The 20192-nt window shown below is 38.8% G+C and overlaps 1 protein-coding gene across 2 annotated transcripts in view; it reads right to left on the bottom strand.

Moving 5' to 3' along the window:
* The window catches only part of opcml (opioid binding protein/cell adhesion molecule-like), a 292619-nt gene that overhangs the window by 70191 nt on the left and 202236 nt on the right, over window positions 1-20192 (bottom strand). For both annotated transcript variants that reach the window (XM_071460453.1, XM_071460452.1), the window contains one exon: window positions 16949-17184. In XM_071460453.1, coding sequence (XP_071316554.1) covers window positions 16949-17184 — 236 coding nt within the window. The remainder of the gene's footprint in view (window positions 1-16948; window positions 17185-20192) is intronic.

Below are 20192 nucleotides of genomic sequence, written 5' to 3'. Positions count from 1 at the left end.
TGTGAACATGGCCATTGTGCAAAACAGGGAAATGAAAGCAGTGCAACCCAGGCCAAAGAGCCATTGAGCTCAGTAGGTGAGAAATTGAAAGTGAAATCCCCACCAGCCTCGGGAAAGAACAAGCACTTTTAAACGTGTTACACAAGCAAAGCTTATAGGGCTTACTCTCCAATTTCAGTTATCCTAATGTTGTGGAATATTTCAAATGCCTCATTACTTGCATTTTGCGAGAAATGGAGAAGCCTCTCTCTACTCTATAATGAGCCCTGAAGCTTATTAGACCAGTGTGCATTGAATTGAAAGGACCAATGCTTTCTCCTTCTCTTCTCCTCCTTTTCTCTTCTTCTTCTCTATGGCAGAGACAGGCTCGGGCCCTAATCGGAAAAACACAGAGCCACATCATTACACTTGATGAAACTAAAGAGGATAATCCTATCGTCCGTTTATGGTATTTTATAATTGAATTGAATTTCTGGTGCTTTCTAACATATAATGGTGCACTGGCGTTGAGGAGATGCCATATGTTTCGTTCAGTCTCATATCTTTTCAAATGGACATGGATGTGGAGCAAATGTGTGAAGCATCAGCAATGCAGAGACTCCCTGTGGTCCGGACCCATGTTGGCAATGCAAGGCAGTACAGCTGAGAAGGCTAAACAGATTAACAGTCTCTGCTCACTGCCTCATTCATCTTAACTTGCACCAGTGGCCATATACAGACTTTAGTTTTACCAAAAAGGGTTAGGTATAACACACCAGAACTTTAGAAAAATAACTGTCAAAAGGTTCAAAGAATAAAATGTAATTATTTGTATATTCTAGTGAAACAGCTCTTCATTAATGCAAAGTTATGACAAGTTCCTCAAGCAGGCAGCCTTGTTTCTTTGAGCATTTAGCCAGCTATATAAACAGCTCAGCCTCTGAATTCTAATTTGGATTCAGGCATGAAACTATACAACCACTGCACCATACGTGCCGTGCATAGTGTATTTCAAGGCCTCTTCTCATTGCACTCAAATTTTTACACAAGCAAGGCCGAAGTGCTAACGCTGACACTGGAGTGTGACAATCTGAATGCAGGAGGAATACAAACAAGTTGTCACATTCTGAGCAGATAGGAGTAGTAAAAACAGTTTAGACTGTTTTTACTACTCCCTCCTCTGAGACCTCAAAGAGTGCATTTTGAATGTGTGACTCTGTGCATGTGTGTGTTTGTCTGTGTGTTTGTGCATCAGATAACGTTTTTCTGGATGTCCCAGGATGTCACATGACCTGCACTTCCATCTGTGGCCACTCTGGTGAAATAACCCAGTAATGTTAAAGGGAACTCTTTTATAGCCTCTGTCTATAGCCTCAAGTTGCCCATTTTGCTGGTTTATGTGTAATGCTGTAATGGATCATTAATCATTCTTAGGCTACATCCATGCTACAACGTTTGAAATTTAAAACATCTCCATCCAGATGATCCCTATCAGAAACGATCTCCATCCACACTAACACACCTGAAAACACATACATACATGACCATTCTCGTACACTGGACATATGCGAGGCAGAGTAAACAGGAAGCAGTTCTTCTCTGCAGTTGAGTAGTTGCTGGAAATACCATGAACGAGTAACAGCGAAGACAGTTGTAGTGTTAAAATGCAGAATTTAACTGAACAACAGCTGCTAGCAAAGACAAGTCATTATTCATGTTGTTTTCACCACTGGTAATCAGGGGAGCGAGCAGGGGGTGTCTACGTCATTAGGGACTTAAAGCAGAAACGGTAGAATGGACATCTACAGCGTGACGTAGATTCTATCTCAACACTTTTTAAGTGTCTACAACGGCAAACCACTCGTTCTCCCATAGTAGACAGTTGGGCTGCAACAGTAAGAAGTGTTGAGATAGAATCTACATCATACACGACATGCTGTAGCCGTCCCTTCAACCATCACTGCTTTAAGTCCCTAGTGTTTCCAAAAGTCTCTGTTCTGGAGTAATGTTAACATGTGTTAATGGCAAGAGTAAAGGAGGTGGTAGAGATGCTAATAGAAGAGGTGCTAAACAAAAATGTAGTAGTGGGGATGTAGTATGAGACTCTTAAGTACAATGAGGTTTATGAAAAACCCCAATGTAATAACTAAAGACGGATTCAAACTAATTTTGTTTTTGAAAAATAATCTTTTTTTTTTTACACAGAACCAATGTGTCTACATTTAGCTGTGGCAGTCATAATCTGCCATTTGTCTTTTAGATATTTGTGTGTCCAAGTTCACAGACTGTGGACTTAATATTTATAAGGGCTCAAGGTGTCAAGGTATGATCAAGGTACGCAACACTGAAGCAATAGTATGATGTTGGAAAATGCTTGTTTGATTTCTTGCAGCTGGTTGTGTGGCCTGGTCTGCAGTCACCCCTCCTGTCTGCAAACTGGTTTTCAACCTTTGATGGTAGTCCTGTTGGCCTGCATGCCTCCTCTGCCTCCCTCAACACATGCTAGTAATAAAGGAGCTCCATCGGCTACAACTTTAAATTAGCATCGCCAGCCACTGTTTACTGTCTACCTGGTGCCAGAGCTTCTGACAGGCTAATATTAGGGTGGTGGCATCATGTAGGCAGACACAGGGAACCCAGGCACACTCCACCACTAGTTTTAGCAACATTGTTATCCATGTTTTAACCAACAGCATTAGGATGAAGCAGTCTGAGACCACAAGTGAGTTTATCAGAGAGATGAGTCATTGATTAACTGTCTGTGGTCCGTTACATGCAGGTTAACGATGGTATGTACAGCAGGGTTACTTCACTGGCTGATTCATCACTGCAGTGAGCAAGCACTTGGTTTTGTTGTTAACTGGGCTTTCAGGGGACACCCGGACCTGCTGACAGCAGACAACCTTCTACTGGCATAGGTGCTGCCATTTTATCTAGGAATATAAACAAGGGAACCTATTATGTCCATTTCTATATTTTTATTCTGCGACTTCACCAGAGTAGCTTGTAATGTTTCAGTTTTATTTATCCCACACTGCCAGTTATGTAGCCCCTCAGTTTACCCTCTGACTGCCACAGGCAACATTCGCTCTTTGAGGCCCCCTCTCCCTAAAAGCCCACTTTCTTTTGATTGACCAACTTCTGGAGGCCTGCCGAGGGGCAGCAGCCAGTGCTTGTTGGCACCGTCTCATCTTCTTACCGGTGTGGAGGTTCTGAAAGAAAACTGTAAAAGTACTAAGCAACATAAAAAAGGAGAAAAAAAATGATTGGAAAGTCTTGGCTTGAATCCGGCGCCATCTTAGACTCCACCTACGTGGTCTTGGCCGCCATCTTCCTACACGCATAGACACTCCCATACACATAGACACTCCCACACACATAGACACTCCCATACACACAGACACTCCCACGCACATAGACACACCTATACATGCACACACACACGAACGGACATACAAGCTTCCACATCATATGCCTATTATTTGTCTTGGTTGTTAGATATAGTATTAGTAGTTTAGCGCAACCGTAATGAGAGTTTGTTGATGAAAAGTAGCATTGAGTGCCATTGATGTTGCAATTGTTAATAAACTCCTCTTTACTTTAAGCGGTCGTTGCCTGTGATTATTGGTGCATGTGTGCAGTGATAACAGCTGGTTGGGATGGTCAGTGCTCGGAACTCAACCTTCAGCGTTTAACTCATAAGTGCTAATATGTCCAACATTGACACTTATGAGTAAGTGCCTTTGAGACTGAACTCATAGTTTGACTGTCAGTCCCTGGTTACAGGGTGGTGCCCCGATATTATTACATCTTAATAATAATTTAATTAAAAATTAATAATTACTTCGGTAATTATTAATAACTAGCTGACAACCAAACATTTGCTCCTACTATTCCCAACAAGGCTCAGCACAGCACTGGGGCTGTTTCCACACAAACTGAATTGCATGGCAGGGTAGCATGACTGAGCGACACATTTTTTTTCCTTTTCAATATATATATATATATACATATATATATATATATATATATATATATATATATATATATATATATATATATATATATTATACTGCATCCTGAAGTGTATTCACCACCACATTCATCACCTGCACCTCCCTGACTTCGGAGTATGGAGAGAATCAAGCAGTGGGTTCGTTTGAATGAAACAGAGAGGTCCTGTTAATGCCCCTTCCCAAAAAAAAAAAGAAAAAATATTACTGCCATTTATGCAATTGTCGTCTGTCCTATAACTAATAGCATATACAAATGATGTCCTGCACAGATAGCAAATTGAACTTCTGGCCAAACATATGCAGATTGCGACAGCAGGCACAATTGGTCCAGATGCTGTATCATGCTGTATAAGGCTGTAGAACCCTGGTGTACACTGGGTCAGAAGAAAAAAGAAGCATGGGGCCAAAGCAGATTTGTTTTGCTATCTGGTATTGTTTTACAATGTATATTCCCAGCAATCCCATTTGTAAAACACAGTGGAGAGAAAAGGCTGGACCAAGCATCAAAACCTTAGTTTCATTCAGGTTATTGGAAACTCCAGGTTACAGGTTGATAACTTCATGTTTCTCACCAATAACGAAACAGCATGTATTAACAGTAGATAAACTTTGTTTTCTACTGAAATGATCAAATAGAGGGATTTACCCACTGGTCTGTTACTGGGAATTCCCCAGAGGAAAGACTGCAGAGCTCGCGAGGCGACCCACTGGCAAATATTCCCAGTATTTAAGCTTTGCAGAGACGGCCACAAAGGATGCCACCCTGGTGTGTCTCAGTGTGGTGCATGCAAAGCTGTCTTCCCCAGCCCTCAGACTGGTGCACTGTCACCACTTCTTTACAGTCCACCCAGTAATGGCATTTCTCTTCAAAGTAGTGGTAGACTCTACTAAGCCTGATGACACACTTTTCCCCAGAGCTAAAGTGTCAAAAGATTCTGAGCCCAACAAAGCATTTGAGTCTACCTTTCACCAAAGTGATTCTTCCCTGTAAGCTGCTGGAGCCCAGAGCTCACACATCTCTGTCACTGTTACTGCTGGGGCAGTGTGCTGCCAGTCCTCTCTTTCTTCAGCTGGGTTTTATAGAACTAGCATGTGCTAAACATGACCTCAAGGAGCATACATAGAGAATGAGATGGGCATCTGACCTGCTGAATTTTTTTACACATAAACTTTGTCTTGAAACTAGAAATATGATTAAATTTGTTTTTTCTCTGCATAAATAGTGGCAATGCATTTATGTTACCAGGCAGCAACTTGTGAATGTTTTTAATCTTCCTTTTTACCACCCTCTCTCTGTCTCCCAAACTTTCCTGTCATTTTCTAACTGTGACTATAATAAAGGCAAAAAGCCAGAAAAAATAAAATAAAATAAAATAGAAAGAAGAAAAAAAAAAGATTCACAGTCACCATCTGCAGTCCAAGATGGTGGAGTTAGAATCCATCTGCGGGATGAGAGAAGAGAGACCCGCCTCCAGGCAGGGAAACAGGAGGCGGGACAAGCCAGGGCAGCAACTGAACATTCAAATTAAAGTACTTAAATATAGCATCTCATAAATAAATAACAATCTAAACAAATACTCCATATGAACTAAGAAAAAAGTGTGATTGGTTGTGACACAATTTTAAAAATAAGTTAGTATTGCGGGTAAAGAGTAGGAGTGGATAGTCCGGAGAGTGGACAGACATCTGAAAAAAGGTGGAAAAATATGGATCATAACTTAGAGTCAAGACTTTCACAATAAAATCAGAGTGGAAACAGGATGCAGATCATGATTCAGATCGTGGTTTGATAGATTGTCATATATGATCTTTTTGCCGGATTGCCCACCCAAAGCTTCATATACTGTACTTCACATACCATGTGAAGTACAGTATATGCAGAAAAACAGAAAAACAGACTCTTGAACAGACAAAGCGTTTTTCCAGCGCCAACACAGAGGAGCAGCTTAAGAGAAATCCTGACTCTGCGTTGAGAGAAGAGACCAACATGTCAAAACACATTCCAAGAACAGTAAATTTGATAATAAGCTAATTGTTTATGTAGCGTATATACACAACACTTAAATCAGGCAAATAGCCAGGCTGGTTTATTTCCAATTACTGAATGCTATTTGATACTGCAGCTAGGAAGAAGATGAAGTGAGAGTTAAGTGTGTGTGAAAAATGCCTTACGTAAATTCCACCGACTAAAATTATGAATTCTGAAGAAATCTGTATTTTTTATTTCATCATCAATTAAGTCCTGCTTCTGGTGATGTTGTTTTAGCGTCTTATGCATTCAACTCATGCATAATGCTTTTAGAAATACATATACACAGACAGTGAGACAGTTTTCTTTCATCTCTTTGTACATCAGAAAACTTCAGACTCCAGTTTGGGATTCCAGCGTAGTGTATGAAAAACACTGGTTTCCTTTCTTCATTTTCTTTTTGTTTCAGTTGTGGACAGATTCAGCAGAGTGAAATTTGTGATGTTAAAACACTGTCAAACATGCTGTGTCTGTAAATTGAATCATCTTGATGAATTTTAACTCAAAAGTCACTATATGTCCACAGAAAGAAGTAACAAAAAAAGAGTGCTGGCTGGTTGAATGAGTATTTTTTATCCATTTCAGGATCATAATTAGCTTCACACAGGGGCTGGTGGAACTAAGTTAGCAGGGTCTCACATAGCCTCTGCTGTCGTGGTTCCTGTAGGTGAAGTGGAATATGAATCAGACGGTGTGGTGATTAATAAATACAGTCAGCCAGTCACATCTATGGTCTCATCGCTTAAAACCAGCTGAGCCAATCACTGTGACGCATGATGACAACCGATCAAGAACCAATCAAGAACTCCTGGAAACAACAGTGTTGTCTGATAGATTCTCACTGCACAAGATCCCCAAGAATCTGGAGATATTCTTTTCAGGTTCTTGCAAGAATCTGGAGCATATCTGGAGATTTTTTGATATGACGTCTTACAATGCCGTGATCAGAGCATGTCCAGATTTCATCATATATGGGTCTACGACGGCCCAGGGCCATATGTGTTTCCCTGGCTGGCTGGCTGTCTTTTGTTACAGGTGTTTGGCCAAGCCCCCCTGTGCTTTCCTGCTTGGTCTGCTATGCTGTTGTCTCCTGCTTTAGTTTGTGTTGTCTGGCTACCGTGTTCATGGTAGACTCCGCCTACTCTAGATGGCTGTGACTACAGCTGTGAGGAAAGGCATAAAATTTGAGCTTCTTCAGCCTTCTCTCTCTCTCTCTCTCTCTCTCTCTCCCTGGACAGCTGAGCCCCTGACAGCTTTTCTGTTGGTGTTTTTTTGTTTTTCAACACTCATTTCACACACAGATGGCTTTCCCTGCATCCAACACCTCCACCACACACTGACAACTGACCTCACATCCCATAAATTTTGGTATTATTTTGGAATTAAAAGAAATACTGCTTTAACTCAAGCTTACTGTGTGGACCTCTCTTGATCGTTATGGCTTAAATGAGCTAGTCATAACAGGATCAGAGTTTGAAATATCTGGCCAACTCCATCTCTGGATTTTGGGGCATTTTGTGCAATGTCTGGTCTGGTTCAATACAGAAAAAGTTCACATTAACTTCAAACATCTGTTTATTTACATTTAACCAAAACCACCAGCTTTCCCTAAACTTAACCAAAGTGACTCGGAATGCAAACCCTAGTTTCTGGTGTGACAGCTGTCACCAGCCTCAGTCTCATTCCGCAGACTCTGCTAAATGTGATGCTTTCACTCAAAAAAAAAAAAAAAAAGACTTTCAACCATTGTATCACAGGACATTAAAAGATATAAAAAGGCAGTATGGGATCTTTACAACCCTACTGATAACCCTAATAACCACTACACAAGCATGAGTTCAGAGTTACAGCTTTAGTTTTTCTCACAGACATTACAATGGATATAAAAAAAAAAAAAAGATAACCAATAGTGACTTGAATGGGCCCAGATTTTAGTGCCATGCCACTGGGTACACACAACTGTAATGCAGGTGAACTGAATTAGAACCACAGACAAAAAACAATCAGGATTTTTGTGTGAATCTGTTTTGACCATCTACAGTTTAGTATACTTACAGCGCCAGAGTAAATCAGTTTTTTACTACTACTCAGGCCTTGTATTTAATTCATGCTTCTGTTTGCAGCTGAAATTGAGCATCGAGAAAGTAGGAGCTTGTGCTGACATGAACAGAAGATTTGCTGTTGATGTGCAGCTGGAGTGATGCTGACAAGTGGTATATACTTTGTACTAAGACCACTGTCCACCAGGCAGATTATTGATCTTATACTTAGACATTCAGTTGAAAAATCTTTATTGTGGTAAGAGCTTAATTTCCCATTTGAATATATCAGTTACATGTGGGTGAGACTAAGTGAAAATTTTAAAATGAAATTCAAGTTGATGCTCTGCTCATCCATGCAGTAAACCTGACAGTCTGTCTTTTATGTGTACTGTATATGTAGGCTACATACTGTTTACACATGCAAAGTGTATTGCCTAAATTACAGTGTCGCTCCTTTACAGCATCTTTGTTTAATTTGATGAAAGAAGAGAAGACATAAACACATGTCATATGTCTTTATATGTCAGCCCTGTGATGGACTGATGACCTGTCCAGAGTGTACCCCATCTTCACCCAATGTTAGCTGGGACCCCCTCGCCCAATGTTAACTGGGCTCCCATAAAGATGAGTAGTATGACTATCAAATGAATCAATGAACATTACAGACCCTGTTTACTTTCAGGATGGAAAATTGTGCTACATTTGAGAGATTGAGATTTGTACTTTATCAAAAATGTAAACAGATGAAAATATAGAAACAATATTTGAGACTAATCCCATAAAAAGACTTTCTAATACTAAGACAGGCCTGAAAATATTCCAGTAAAGTGGAGAAATTCGCAAGTAAAATGTAATCCTCAGTGCTGATCTCAGTTGTTCAGTGTGAAGAATAACAAATAGAAATTAATTAATTAATTATGGACATTTACACACTTGTGTAGGGTAATTTCACTTTTTACATCTCTGGGGGCAAAATAGTAATAATAATAACTTCCACATAGTTGTCAAGGTCATGAATGGATAGTGGCCCACTCTGGGAGTATCCAGGACCAGTTGCTGTAAACACCACCATGCCTTTGTTTAAAAGTAATAACAGTCAAGGTACACAGATGCTGCAAAAAACGACACTTAGGTAATAACCGTGTCTGAGTCCAGGGCCAAATTGCTTAAGAACTAATTTTATCTGTCTTCACTGATTGATATTGACTGAAGGGGCAAGATCAAGACTGGCTCCAGTGACAGTGTTTTCCCAAAGCAGCTAATGTGGGAGGGAGAGGGATGTACAATGTGACCATGGTGCTAAAAATAAAGGTGTTGCATCTGTGGGATAGTTAACACGTCCATAACTTCATCATCATCACTTCTATCAGTTATTTAATTGTCAGTCTGTAAATCAGATTAATTACACGTCTGTCTCTCAGTCAAATTATTCATAAAAATGAAATCAACTCCTTCAAGTCACACAAAAATTTCAGATTTCACTTTCCAAGCTTTGGCAGCAAAAGACAAAAAAGTTGTTTGATGTTATACCTGAGAGACATAATTAGCCGTATTGATAACATTAACAAAACTTTAACAAACTACATTTGTCTCCACTGAGTTATTGATTAAGCTTCTAACAGCAACTCAATGTTAAATCCAAATTACACAACTGCAGAAGTTACACAAGATAATGACTTTCCCCACATGCTAAAGGGCATGATATTTACAGTTAGAGTTCACTGAGCTCAGTCTATAGCAATATATAGTTTTAATATCCCCCTTACTGCAGTTCATGGGCTTTATATTCATATAGAAGCATATGTTTTATTAGCAACCAGAGGGTCAGTGCATATCCAAGTGCTCCAACTGTTTTTGTGTAGGCGTGATGATATTGACTCATCACCGACAACAGAGATCACGTCAACTTACTGTTTTCTGGGAGGTTGCAACACATAATAATTCAGCAATTAAATCTGCAGCTGGACTTTCACTATCTTCACAGAATTGAGTCATATTATGTTATGATTCATTTGCATATTTCTATAGTAAAAAATCAACTAAAACATGACTTTAGTTTCTAGGATTTGGCTGATTTATTGTATATGCAGCAATACTGCTTTGATGCCAATACTAATAAAAACAAAAAACAAAACAAAAAAAAAAACAATGCACATTTCAGAGACAAGAAATTACCAACAGATATTGTTTACATTTGTCATGTGCTGCCCCCAAAACAAAACAAAACAAAACAAAACAAAACAAAACAAAACAAAACAAAACAAAACAAAACAAAACAAAACAAAACAAAACAAAACAAAACAAAACAAAACAAAACAAAACAAAACAAAAACAAAAACTAACCATCCATCCTACTTGGAATGAGTAGGATGGACATACTGAGCACAATGACTGATTTGTCAGTTTGCTCCTTACAGTTTTGTGGTTTGGACTTAACTCAGTCTTAGGCATGGACAATAGCCATATATAATACACCAACATAGTCCAGCCCCAAAGCTTAGTTCTCATAATACAAGCTTATATTATTGTATTTTATTTTTCAGGTGTGTCAATATTATGAAAAATATTGCATATAGCAGGAAATATTGCTATATTCAACATTATCAAATGTCAGCCCACACCTAAATCCCACAGAACTCATCACTTTTTCCAGCCTACAACTGAGGTCAGTGTCATGTACTTGTGGGCTGAAAGAAATGACAGCAGCCATTATCAACTTAAATAAAAACTTCTCACATCACGATGTCCCACATGTCAGTTATTCCTATTACACATTATTTATCACTGATTTAATCAAATTATCAGGTGCAGACCAGAGTAATACTGCAAGGTGATATCATTTCCTGCCAAGTTACTTCTGGTGCCATATTGAAGTAAAACTGTACCTTTTGTACATCGGTTCGCAACTGCAAAAAAAAAAAAAATTAAAAATTAAATTAAAATAAAAATCATATTATTTTCCTGATATTATGAGAAATATGGCATAGGGTGGGGAATATTGTGATAATGAATTTATGAAATACTGTTCCAAGCCTACTCCGTCTACCATAATTTATCTGTAATGGGTAAATAGTGTCGACTGACTTTATGTCAAACAGTTTGCAGATTGGATATGTAATCTATCTAATATAGTCTAGGTCCCTCAATTAAATTGCACACCATCTACAATGTTTAGTCTCAACTATCGCAAACTAAAGGAGATTGAACACCAATAAACACATTTATCTGCAAAGAAATGTTGCAAATGACACACACACGTCAATTTTATACAGAAGCTTGTATGATAATGTAAAGATGCATTTGCAGTAATACAGCCTGCAGTTGTCGGGATTTAGACAAATAACCGAATAGGAGCACGTCTTGAAACAAATGATTGTTGGGCCATGCTTGTGGGAATGGCATCTCCATCGCCTTAGGGTTGAATACAATGGGTCTTTCAACATTTTGAGGCATGCATGCCAGGGGGAGTAGCCACCGTCGCCCAGCCATCTCTGGCGCAGCCTGAAACAGTTTTGAAAGATAGATGTCCTAGAATCTACAATGTATTGGATAATGAAGCAAAAATGAATCTGTGGCAAATTTTTGATTGATTCATTTTCTTCACCAGTATTTTCTTTTCAGGGTCATGTTGAGCTGGAGTGTATCCCAACATGCACTCAGGAGGCATGGCAGAACCTTTTACAGGCTGCATCTCTATCACTAAGGCTAATACAGACACACAGGCTAATATTCCATGAGGAACTAAACATCTCCACAGTAGCTGACCTGCATGTGATTACACTGTGAAAGATAGGAGAAAGGATTTTTCAGCTCTAATTCAAGACTGCAAACCACAGAACTACTCTAGCATCACTGCAGGAAGTTCACCAATCATCAAAGAGGCTGCTGACGAAAACCTGTCTTCAATAGTATCAACTGGTGTCATACAGGCAAACCAAAGTCTACAAATCTACAACCAGTCTACAAATCCACAACCAAAGGCAAAATTTAGTTTGTCTTCTGGCTAAAGATGTTGACATCTCAAGAGACTTCAACATGTTATTTCTAGCAATGGTTGTAACAATAGCAAAGTTTATTCCAGCACTGGTTTGATAGCAACAGCAAGGTACAATCAACTTCTATGTAGGAAGACATAATGTATGTTTTAGACTTTTAAAATTTACCAAAATTTTGTTTTTTATCGTATGCTGGAGCTTTTTTATCGCGATGACAACTATAATATGAAAGAGCCCAATTCAATACATGTATTTAAAGTGAGACTACTCTATATAACATTTGATAAAGAGCAGCCACTGTGGCCAAAACTGGCAATTACACAATAATGACACATTACATTGGCCTGATCATACTTGAACATGAAAGGCTGACTGGTAAAGTCCCTCACTGTGCTGACTTCTGAACTGATTGATCATATTCAGTAAGTACTCCAACCATACAGGTCTTTTTTTTTTTTTACCCTCTGATACAATCCATAGAAATGTCTCTTGAAATAGCACCCCGTAGGTGTACCTGACCTATGGGTCATAATAACCTGCCACCTATGGGCTCGTTTTTCACAGGAGGACAGTCTCATCATATTGCTTATGATTTTAATGTTTCATATATTAGAGGATGATGGTAAAAAGTTGCTTTAAGTCAAGATCAGCATAGACTAAAAGCAGAACTACCTCTGGTTCCAACACAAGTTACAGTTACACTGAAGACAAAGCAGACGCTCTGGTGTTTCAGAGATAATCAATAACAGGGAAACAGCAAAGCTCTATACTGATCAGAGTCAGAACTGAGGTGACTGAAGTGACCGAAGTAACAGAAAGAGGTAGTTACAATACAGGAATGGACACCTACCACTTGATATTGATTCAGAGTCCTTCTCAGGTTCCTTCTCTGCCACTTCTAGTCCTTGGTATAAATACACTCTACATGGCAAAGCACTTTATTCTTTCTAGTAGTGTGGCTTAACTGCAGTCAGTCCTCTCCCTGTGTGCAGTCACCATGGAAGCAGGTGCCCTATATTCCTGAGGGTATCAGCTGACAAGGTCAGTGAGCTGATTGATGCTAGCCTCCAGAGTCCTTCCCTGTGTACAGGTTCAACACCAATCTCCATTTCTGAAGAGCGCCTGTGGGGACGAGAGAACCACTGACATACCCCATGGACCACCTGATCTGTCTTTGCCATGAAGGTGGCAGAGTGTTCTGTATTCATTCACTCGTCAGTCCAGGGTGTGACATGAATCTGTGGCCCATCCTACACTATGTCTCAACAACACAAAACTCTCACAGAGTTTGACTAGTGGCAGCAACTGTATGTTATCACTGTATTCATCAGTTTGTGTAATCAGGTCAACGCAGCATTACAACACTGTTGGGCCTAAAACTAGTGCCAGCACAGGCAAAATACTGGGTCATGCTATTTCACTGCACGGCTGTCCCTTTCCTCAATCTAACAGCAGGACTGCACAAATAAATCTGCTTCACTACTGTCATAGCAACTATCTTTATGTATATGTAGTGAAGTGGGAGTTTAATAAAAGCTATTAAGTGCACTTTGTTGTAATCAGCATGACACTTCTTGAGTTTTGGCCAAAATCATGTTTATCGAGGTCACAGCCACTTTGACCTTTGCCCTTTGACCACCAAATTCTAGAGTTCAAGTCAATGTTTGTGCCTCATATATCCCATTCACAGGAATGGAATGGACGTAATGTCACAGTGACCTTGACCTTTGACCTTTGTCCACCAAAATGTAATTAGGTCATCCTTGAGTCCAAGTGGACATTTGTGCTAAATTTAGAGAAACTTCCTCCAAACGTTCTTGAGATATTGCGTCCACAATGGACAAATGATCTGTAAACAAAAGGCCTCTGGCCTCATCAAAACAAGTGGGACAGGGAGATTAGTGACAAAGTCTTCAGTTGCACTGCAAAAGAGCCCCTCTCATATCTCCTCAACCCGAGGCTTCCTGCCCGAGGACAAGATTTTAGTCCAAAACATGAGAGAGCTGAGAGATATAACTGCCTTCACAATTTGCAACAACAACTAAAAACAACTAAAAATAAATTCCCTGACATCCATTCTATCTCATTCCAATTTTTATTTTTACTTTTTTTTTACAAGTATTGATGTGGCAAAAAAAGCGTGTGAACCATTTGGAATCATCTGGATTTATGTATTTGTCTCAATTTGTCTCAAAATTTGATGAGAGCTTCATCTAAGTTATAGTTTCCAACACAATCTATTTAGACTAATAACACACAAATCATTGTGTTGGTCTATATTGAAAACATCATTCAAAATCCTGATGTTATCACCACAATGTCATCTGACAAAATCACCAAACACATAAATTAAAGCCAAGACTGAGCTGTGACTTCAGCTGTATTTACTGTAAAATGATCACTCAGAGAAAAAAGTTAGAAGAGAGTGAAGAATATCTTGACTTTCTCTCTCACTCAGAGCACAGCCTGCATCTGGGATCCTACATTTACCTTACCTCCAGTGACAACAGACTTTTTTCAGAGCCAGGTCTTTATAACTTCCTCTGTGTGATATGTAGAATTGGTCATGGTGGTATTTTAGTATGAAGCTTTGTTTTCAGTCGCTCCTGTTTTAAAGTAACTGCATTATGTGTTAATACAAACTCGAGACTTCCTGTAATTGTTTCAAATTAAAGCTCTATAGCATTTCAGTGGGCAGAAACCCTTTATTTACAGGGCTTTTATTGCTGTGCTGCAGTAAGCGTATTGTCTCATTTCCAGTTGCTGGTGTTTCTCTTGTTTACATGCTATTCAGATCTGCTAGCTTCTTTAGCAGTTAGTGATGAATTCTCTCTCTCTCTCTCTCTCTCTCGTGCTGTATCTGCTCAGTGTGTCTCATGTTTATTTATTCCTCTGCCTCCTTTAGTAATAATGATACATGTAATGAACGTAGTTTATTTGCTGTAATGGAGGCGAGGCTCAGTGTATTTGAAGTGCTCCTCTGCTTCCCTTCAGTTCCAGAGCTAAAGCCAAGCCTGAGCTGTGCCGGGAAACCAGAGCGGCTCTGTGGACTGCCTGTAGCATGGGGTGTAGCCCTGAGCTCCCAATTGGCATCACACACAGTCCAGTTATGAAACAAGTTTAAACTCAGTCTATTTGGAAAAAAAAGTCTCTAACTCTAGCGAAAAATGTGCTAAATTGGCAACACTGCAGGCTGTAAACACCGTAATAGAACCAGTTTACACCAAAAACTCCAACTCAAGTGATGTGGCACTTGGCTGACCAATAATGGAAATACGATCAGTCAGTCAGTCAGTCAGTCAGGCAGGGACATTCCAGATTATAGGGCTAGCTCCGCTGTTGCGGTCCAGCCAAAAATACTTCAACATTTTGAGTTTGCTGGTTACAAGAAGCCTCTGCTGTGTGTTGTCTGTTTGTTATAACTTTAGTTTAAGTATTAAACTATTAATAGTTACTGTGATATTAAGATATTAATCTTTTAATATCACAGTTTATCCCTGGTGTTTAATTTTTATTATTGACTATTATTCATCATTTTATTGTTTTCATGTCGTAAAGTCTACTCTTGCATAGTCTTTTTTTCTTTTCTTTTTTTTGTGCGTGTGTGTGTGTCTGTGTGTGCGTGTTGTTTTAATCCTGCTATGCGAAGCAGTTTGGGCTACATGTTTGTATGAAAGGTGCCGAGCTGAGCTGAGTTGAAATTGCTTGAAACTTGCATCGCTAATTGACCTGCCAGGGGCTGGCTCCTCACTCCAGACACCGTTGCACTCACATGCACACTGACTGTTAAAGCAGGTGCATCCCTCCTTTGGTGTGAACAACACAGGGCACCACCAGAGTTTTATTGGTGTATTAAAGCCTGTACTGCAGATCTTGTGACTGCTTTTAGTTTCGAGTGTGAGCTTGAAGCATCCAGATCGCCGGGTTGTCCAAGGTAAGGAGAAAAGACATAAAATCCAGGGCAAAGTATAATTGGAGCTGCGGTTCCTTGTCTGTATGAGACTATGAATGTCTAGTTTTTTGGGGTTTTTTTTGACTAAAACCATGGCCTGATGCTTCTTGGCATCAATTAAGAGTTAATGAGATATCATCATGAATTATACAGTGTGAAAAATACTCAGTGTTAATTACGATTTCATGAAAGTGAATATCATCAAGTTGAACCGGTTTTTGTGAAGTACATGTCAATTATTTTTCATAAGATGTGCTACTTGCAACGTCTTTCAAAAGGAAATAATCCGAATTTATTCTCAAAGAAACTCAGAGAAACTATTCTTTTTTTTTTTTTTTTTCTCAACTGATGTTAAAATCTAAAATAGTTCAATCTGCATTTACTCAGGGGTTGCCAGCAGTCTTTTCTTCATATAGTCTATGCTCTTTGTGGTTTTTGACACAACTGTTTAATCAGATTTTTAATTGTATGTGAACTTAGTGCAGATATAGACCTCAGCTGCAGACTCAGGGTGGTGGAGCTAATTGTTTGTGGAAACTCACCATGAAGGAAAATTATTTCATCATAAGAGTCTCAGTGCTGACAGTTGATTTAGTAGAACTTTGCAATGAAACTGAGCTGGGACATTTTCCAATGTACTGTGCCCTAAATCAATACCTATCACCAATCTGAAATTAAATCGAGATTGAATCCCGGTCTCATCGCCAGGTCTAATGCTCGCTGAATTCAATCTTACCAAAGCATCCTAAAACAGAAAAGGGAAGATTTCTTTTTTTTTGATTGGACTCAAGACTTTGAGTTTGCAATGCTTCACCTGTGAAAAAATGAAATCCAAACTGCAAAGAAACCAACACAGCACAGGCTCTGACACTTTGATTATTTGTTACAACTGAATACAGTCACTGACAGGGCTGGGAAGGCAAGCAGCATCTTACCTTGAACGATGAGATGCACTTTTGTGGATTTTGGTTTCTTATTTGTGAGGATGGAACAGACGTAGGGGCCCTCGTCGTGGACGTCAACATTTTGGATCTCAATGCTGTACTCTGTGACGGCTGTGTTTTCCATGAGGATGACACGAGGATCAAGAGACCACTTCTCACTTCCTGCGAACAGAATGGTGGTGCGATTGAGCCACGCCACTCGTGATACTTTGCTGTCCACATTACACCTGGTAGAAGAAAGAAAAAAAAACACACACAAACACACATCAGAATCAGGCCTAGAGCATAATAGTCTGTCTCTGTTGAAACATTGAACAAAATCCCCACTCTGTGCTGTAGGATGTAGAAGCTCCTTAAGAAAAATGCATAATTTTTATTGTGAATGTAGAATTTTGATGACAGGGCAGTTTAAGTTAAAGGAGCACTGTAACACTGTAATTATTCTTTAGCATGAAGGGATTAAAAATTGTTAAGATCAGCTGCTGTGATTCATTATGAAGTAACAACATTTGGTTAACTTGTTGATTTAGTTGAGGAACTGTTCAATCATTGTTTATATTATATGCAACACTATAGCCTTTAAAATGTCATGATCAATAAATATCATGTCATTTTATAAAATCACTGTATAAATACAAGAAATTCTTGTGTTTCAAATACATGGGCCAGACATGGCCATCAAACAGGCCGGGGGGGTCTGGCACCAAGTAGTTCCTTGAGCACCTCCTCTTTTGCATTCTTCATATGTCAGTTTCAAGTCAGATCAATTTAACTTATCTCTTTCTTGTTTCCTTATACTTGTAAGTCACTAAATGCCCAGTAGGCTTAACTCATCTGAAAAAAAGAAAAAAAAAGAAAAAAAAAGAAAACTTATTAGTATATTCCTTACAATTATACTTCCCTACTACTATACATCACTGTATTTATGTTGAAAATAAAAGACTTGAATAAATTAATTATAATATTATAGGTGTTCATTTTAAGACCTTCCATAATTTCTGCACATTGATTATTTAATTTCATCAGCTGGTCCTACTATCAGTAATGCAAGTAGATAACAACAACAACAACCACACAATAATAATAATAATAATAATAATAATAATAAATGGAGTGCAGATTTGAATAACATTATAAATAAGCAGAAGTAAAAAATTTAAATTGTGATAGTATAAAATTATTACACATTATTAATTAATACAGTTTCTTCAATTTGGACTTGACTAAATCAAAGCAACCCTGTCTCCCTGAAATTCATATGGGACTAAAGTGTTTTTCCATTTGCTGTAAATGTCTAACTTAATAAATTAAGTTAAATTTCCAAACGTTATTTTATTTTATTTATTTATATTTTTTTTACATGTTATTATAAATATGCTTCCATGAAAGTTAAATTTTTGTCATCTTTTTCATTTTTACAGTGGATTAGGATTAGGTATGTGATGACTCATCGCTAATCCTTTAAAGTCTGTCAACACATCACTAATATTTTTCTAGATGAGCAAATATATGTATCACACAAGCACTACACATAACATCGGAATGTGACAGGCTGCACCAGCAGACAGATAATGTGCACACTGGCATTGCCTTCCACCTCTGATCCCAAGAGCATCGAGAGGCAAGTGGGTTAAAAACAGAAAGATACACCCTGACCTGCTCCTGTGCTTCATGTTCCATCTAAAGGACATAAAGTGGCACACATGTACAGAATACCTTAACTCAGAAAACCAATGCTCCCTGTATCTGCAAGGGCAAACTTATTTAAAAAAAAAAATACTTTTTATGCCTCAGCGCTGGAGGCATATTGTTTTTGGTGTCAATCCCATTCTTATGGACACAATATCTCAGTAATACCTTGACAGAAAGTATTACTTCAAATTGAATAAAGCCTTCACCTGGACTCAAGGATGAACTGATTAGATATTGGTGGCTAAAGGTCAAAGGTCAAGGTCACAGTGACCTCACAAACACATGATTTGGCTTTGTGAACACAATATCTCAAGAACTCCTCAAGGGAAATTCCATCAAATTTGGCACAAACATTCACTTGGGCTCAAGGACAAACTGATTATATCATGGTGGCCACAGGTCAGTGTGACCTCACAAAACAGTTCTGCAAGCACTGTTTTTGCATTCGCATTTTGAGACTTTGGAGGCAGAGACAATGGCTGATATCTCTGCTCCTTTGATTTGGTCATTTTCAATACCAGATCAGACGTGAACGTCGTCGCCATATTGGAACTTGAAGGCTTGTACAAAACTACAAGCAAATGTGAGAGCTTTGGTTTTTCTGGATAAAAAGCACTACAACGTTTATATTTTTCAACTGATTTTAAGGGTTTATGATCCATGTAGGGTAAAAAGGAGGAAAGGAAGGAGTAAGAAAAACTTTTCATCTTCAGTTACCTAGAATCTCGATAGTTAGAGGAGAGAGAGAGGGTGTATTAATGTTAGGCTGACATTAGGGTGGGCTGAAGTACTTAGATGGTGGAAAATATGTTGTTGTTTTTGGGGTTTTTTCAAATGAACAGGCATCATCATTGTTAAATGCACTTAACAATTATTCCAAGCAGCATATGTTACAAAACTAATACAAATAGTAAATACCTACAGTGTGGTTGTCACTTTATTAGGAACACCTAAACTATGTCAGTTTAACGTAAGAGTTCTGCAATAAATCCTCACTCGGGAAGTTGTAATGTTCAGTTTTTGCTAAAACTGTGAAAGAGGTATTGATTCAGCTGTGAGATCATTTCCAGGATGCAGCCTGTGCTGCTGTTGAGCTGCACTGCATTGTATTGACAGGGGTTCCTTTTATTTTGAATTTATCTTAGTTTTGTAAAGAATGCTGCAACTTGCAGACCTGTGCTGTGCGTTCACGTCATGTGTACATGCAAGAGAATGTTCATTGTTTCTGCTTTAATAAAGGTGCTGCCTGTCGGATAAAATCTGCTCCATTCTAAAAATGTCCCAACTGATCCCTGTGTTGCCAACGTCTTAAATCCTTCCAGAGGAACTTTGGGGCAGTACACATGAGTAGAGGTGGGGCTGACTGCAATCTCTGGATGCAAACTGAAAATATTAAACTGATAGCATTGTTGACCTACACAAGAACACATAGTGCTCTTTGTTTTGGAGTGATTATACAATCACATTCAGCTACATACGGACACTGCCTTGCAAAGAGAACTGTGTGTACTGTATTTCAAAGTTTCATTTGTGCCATTATGGA

The sequence above is a fragment of the Trachinotus anak genome, unplaced genomic scaffold, assembly GCF_046630095.1.
Source record: "Trachinotus anak isolate AG129_WGS33_773 ecotype Australia unplaced genomic scaffold, CSIRO_AGI_Tana_v1 ptg000024l, whole genome shotgun sequence".
NCBI classification, from domain to species: Eukaryota; Metazoa; Chordata; class Actinopteri; order Carangiformes; family Carangidae; genus Trachinotus; species Trachinotus anak.
This window is presented reverse-complemented; position numbering and strand designations above follow the sequence as displayed.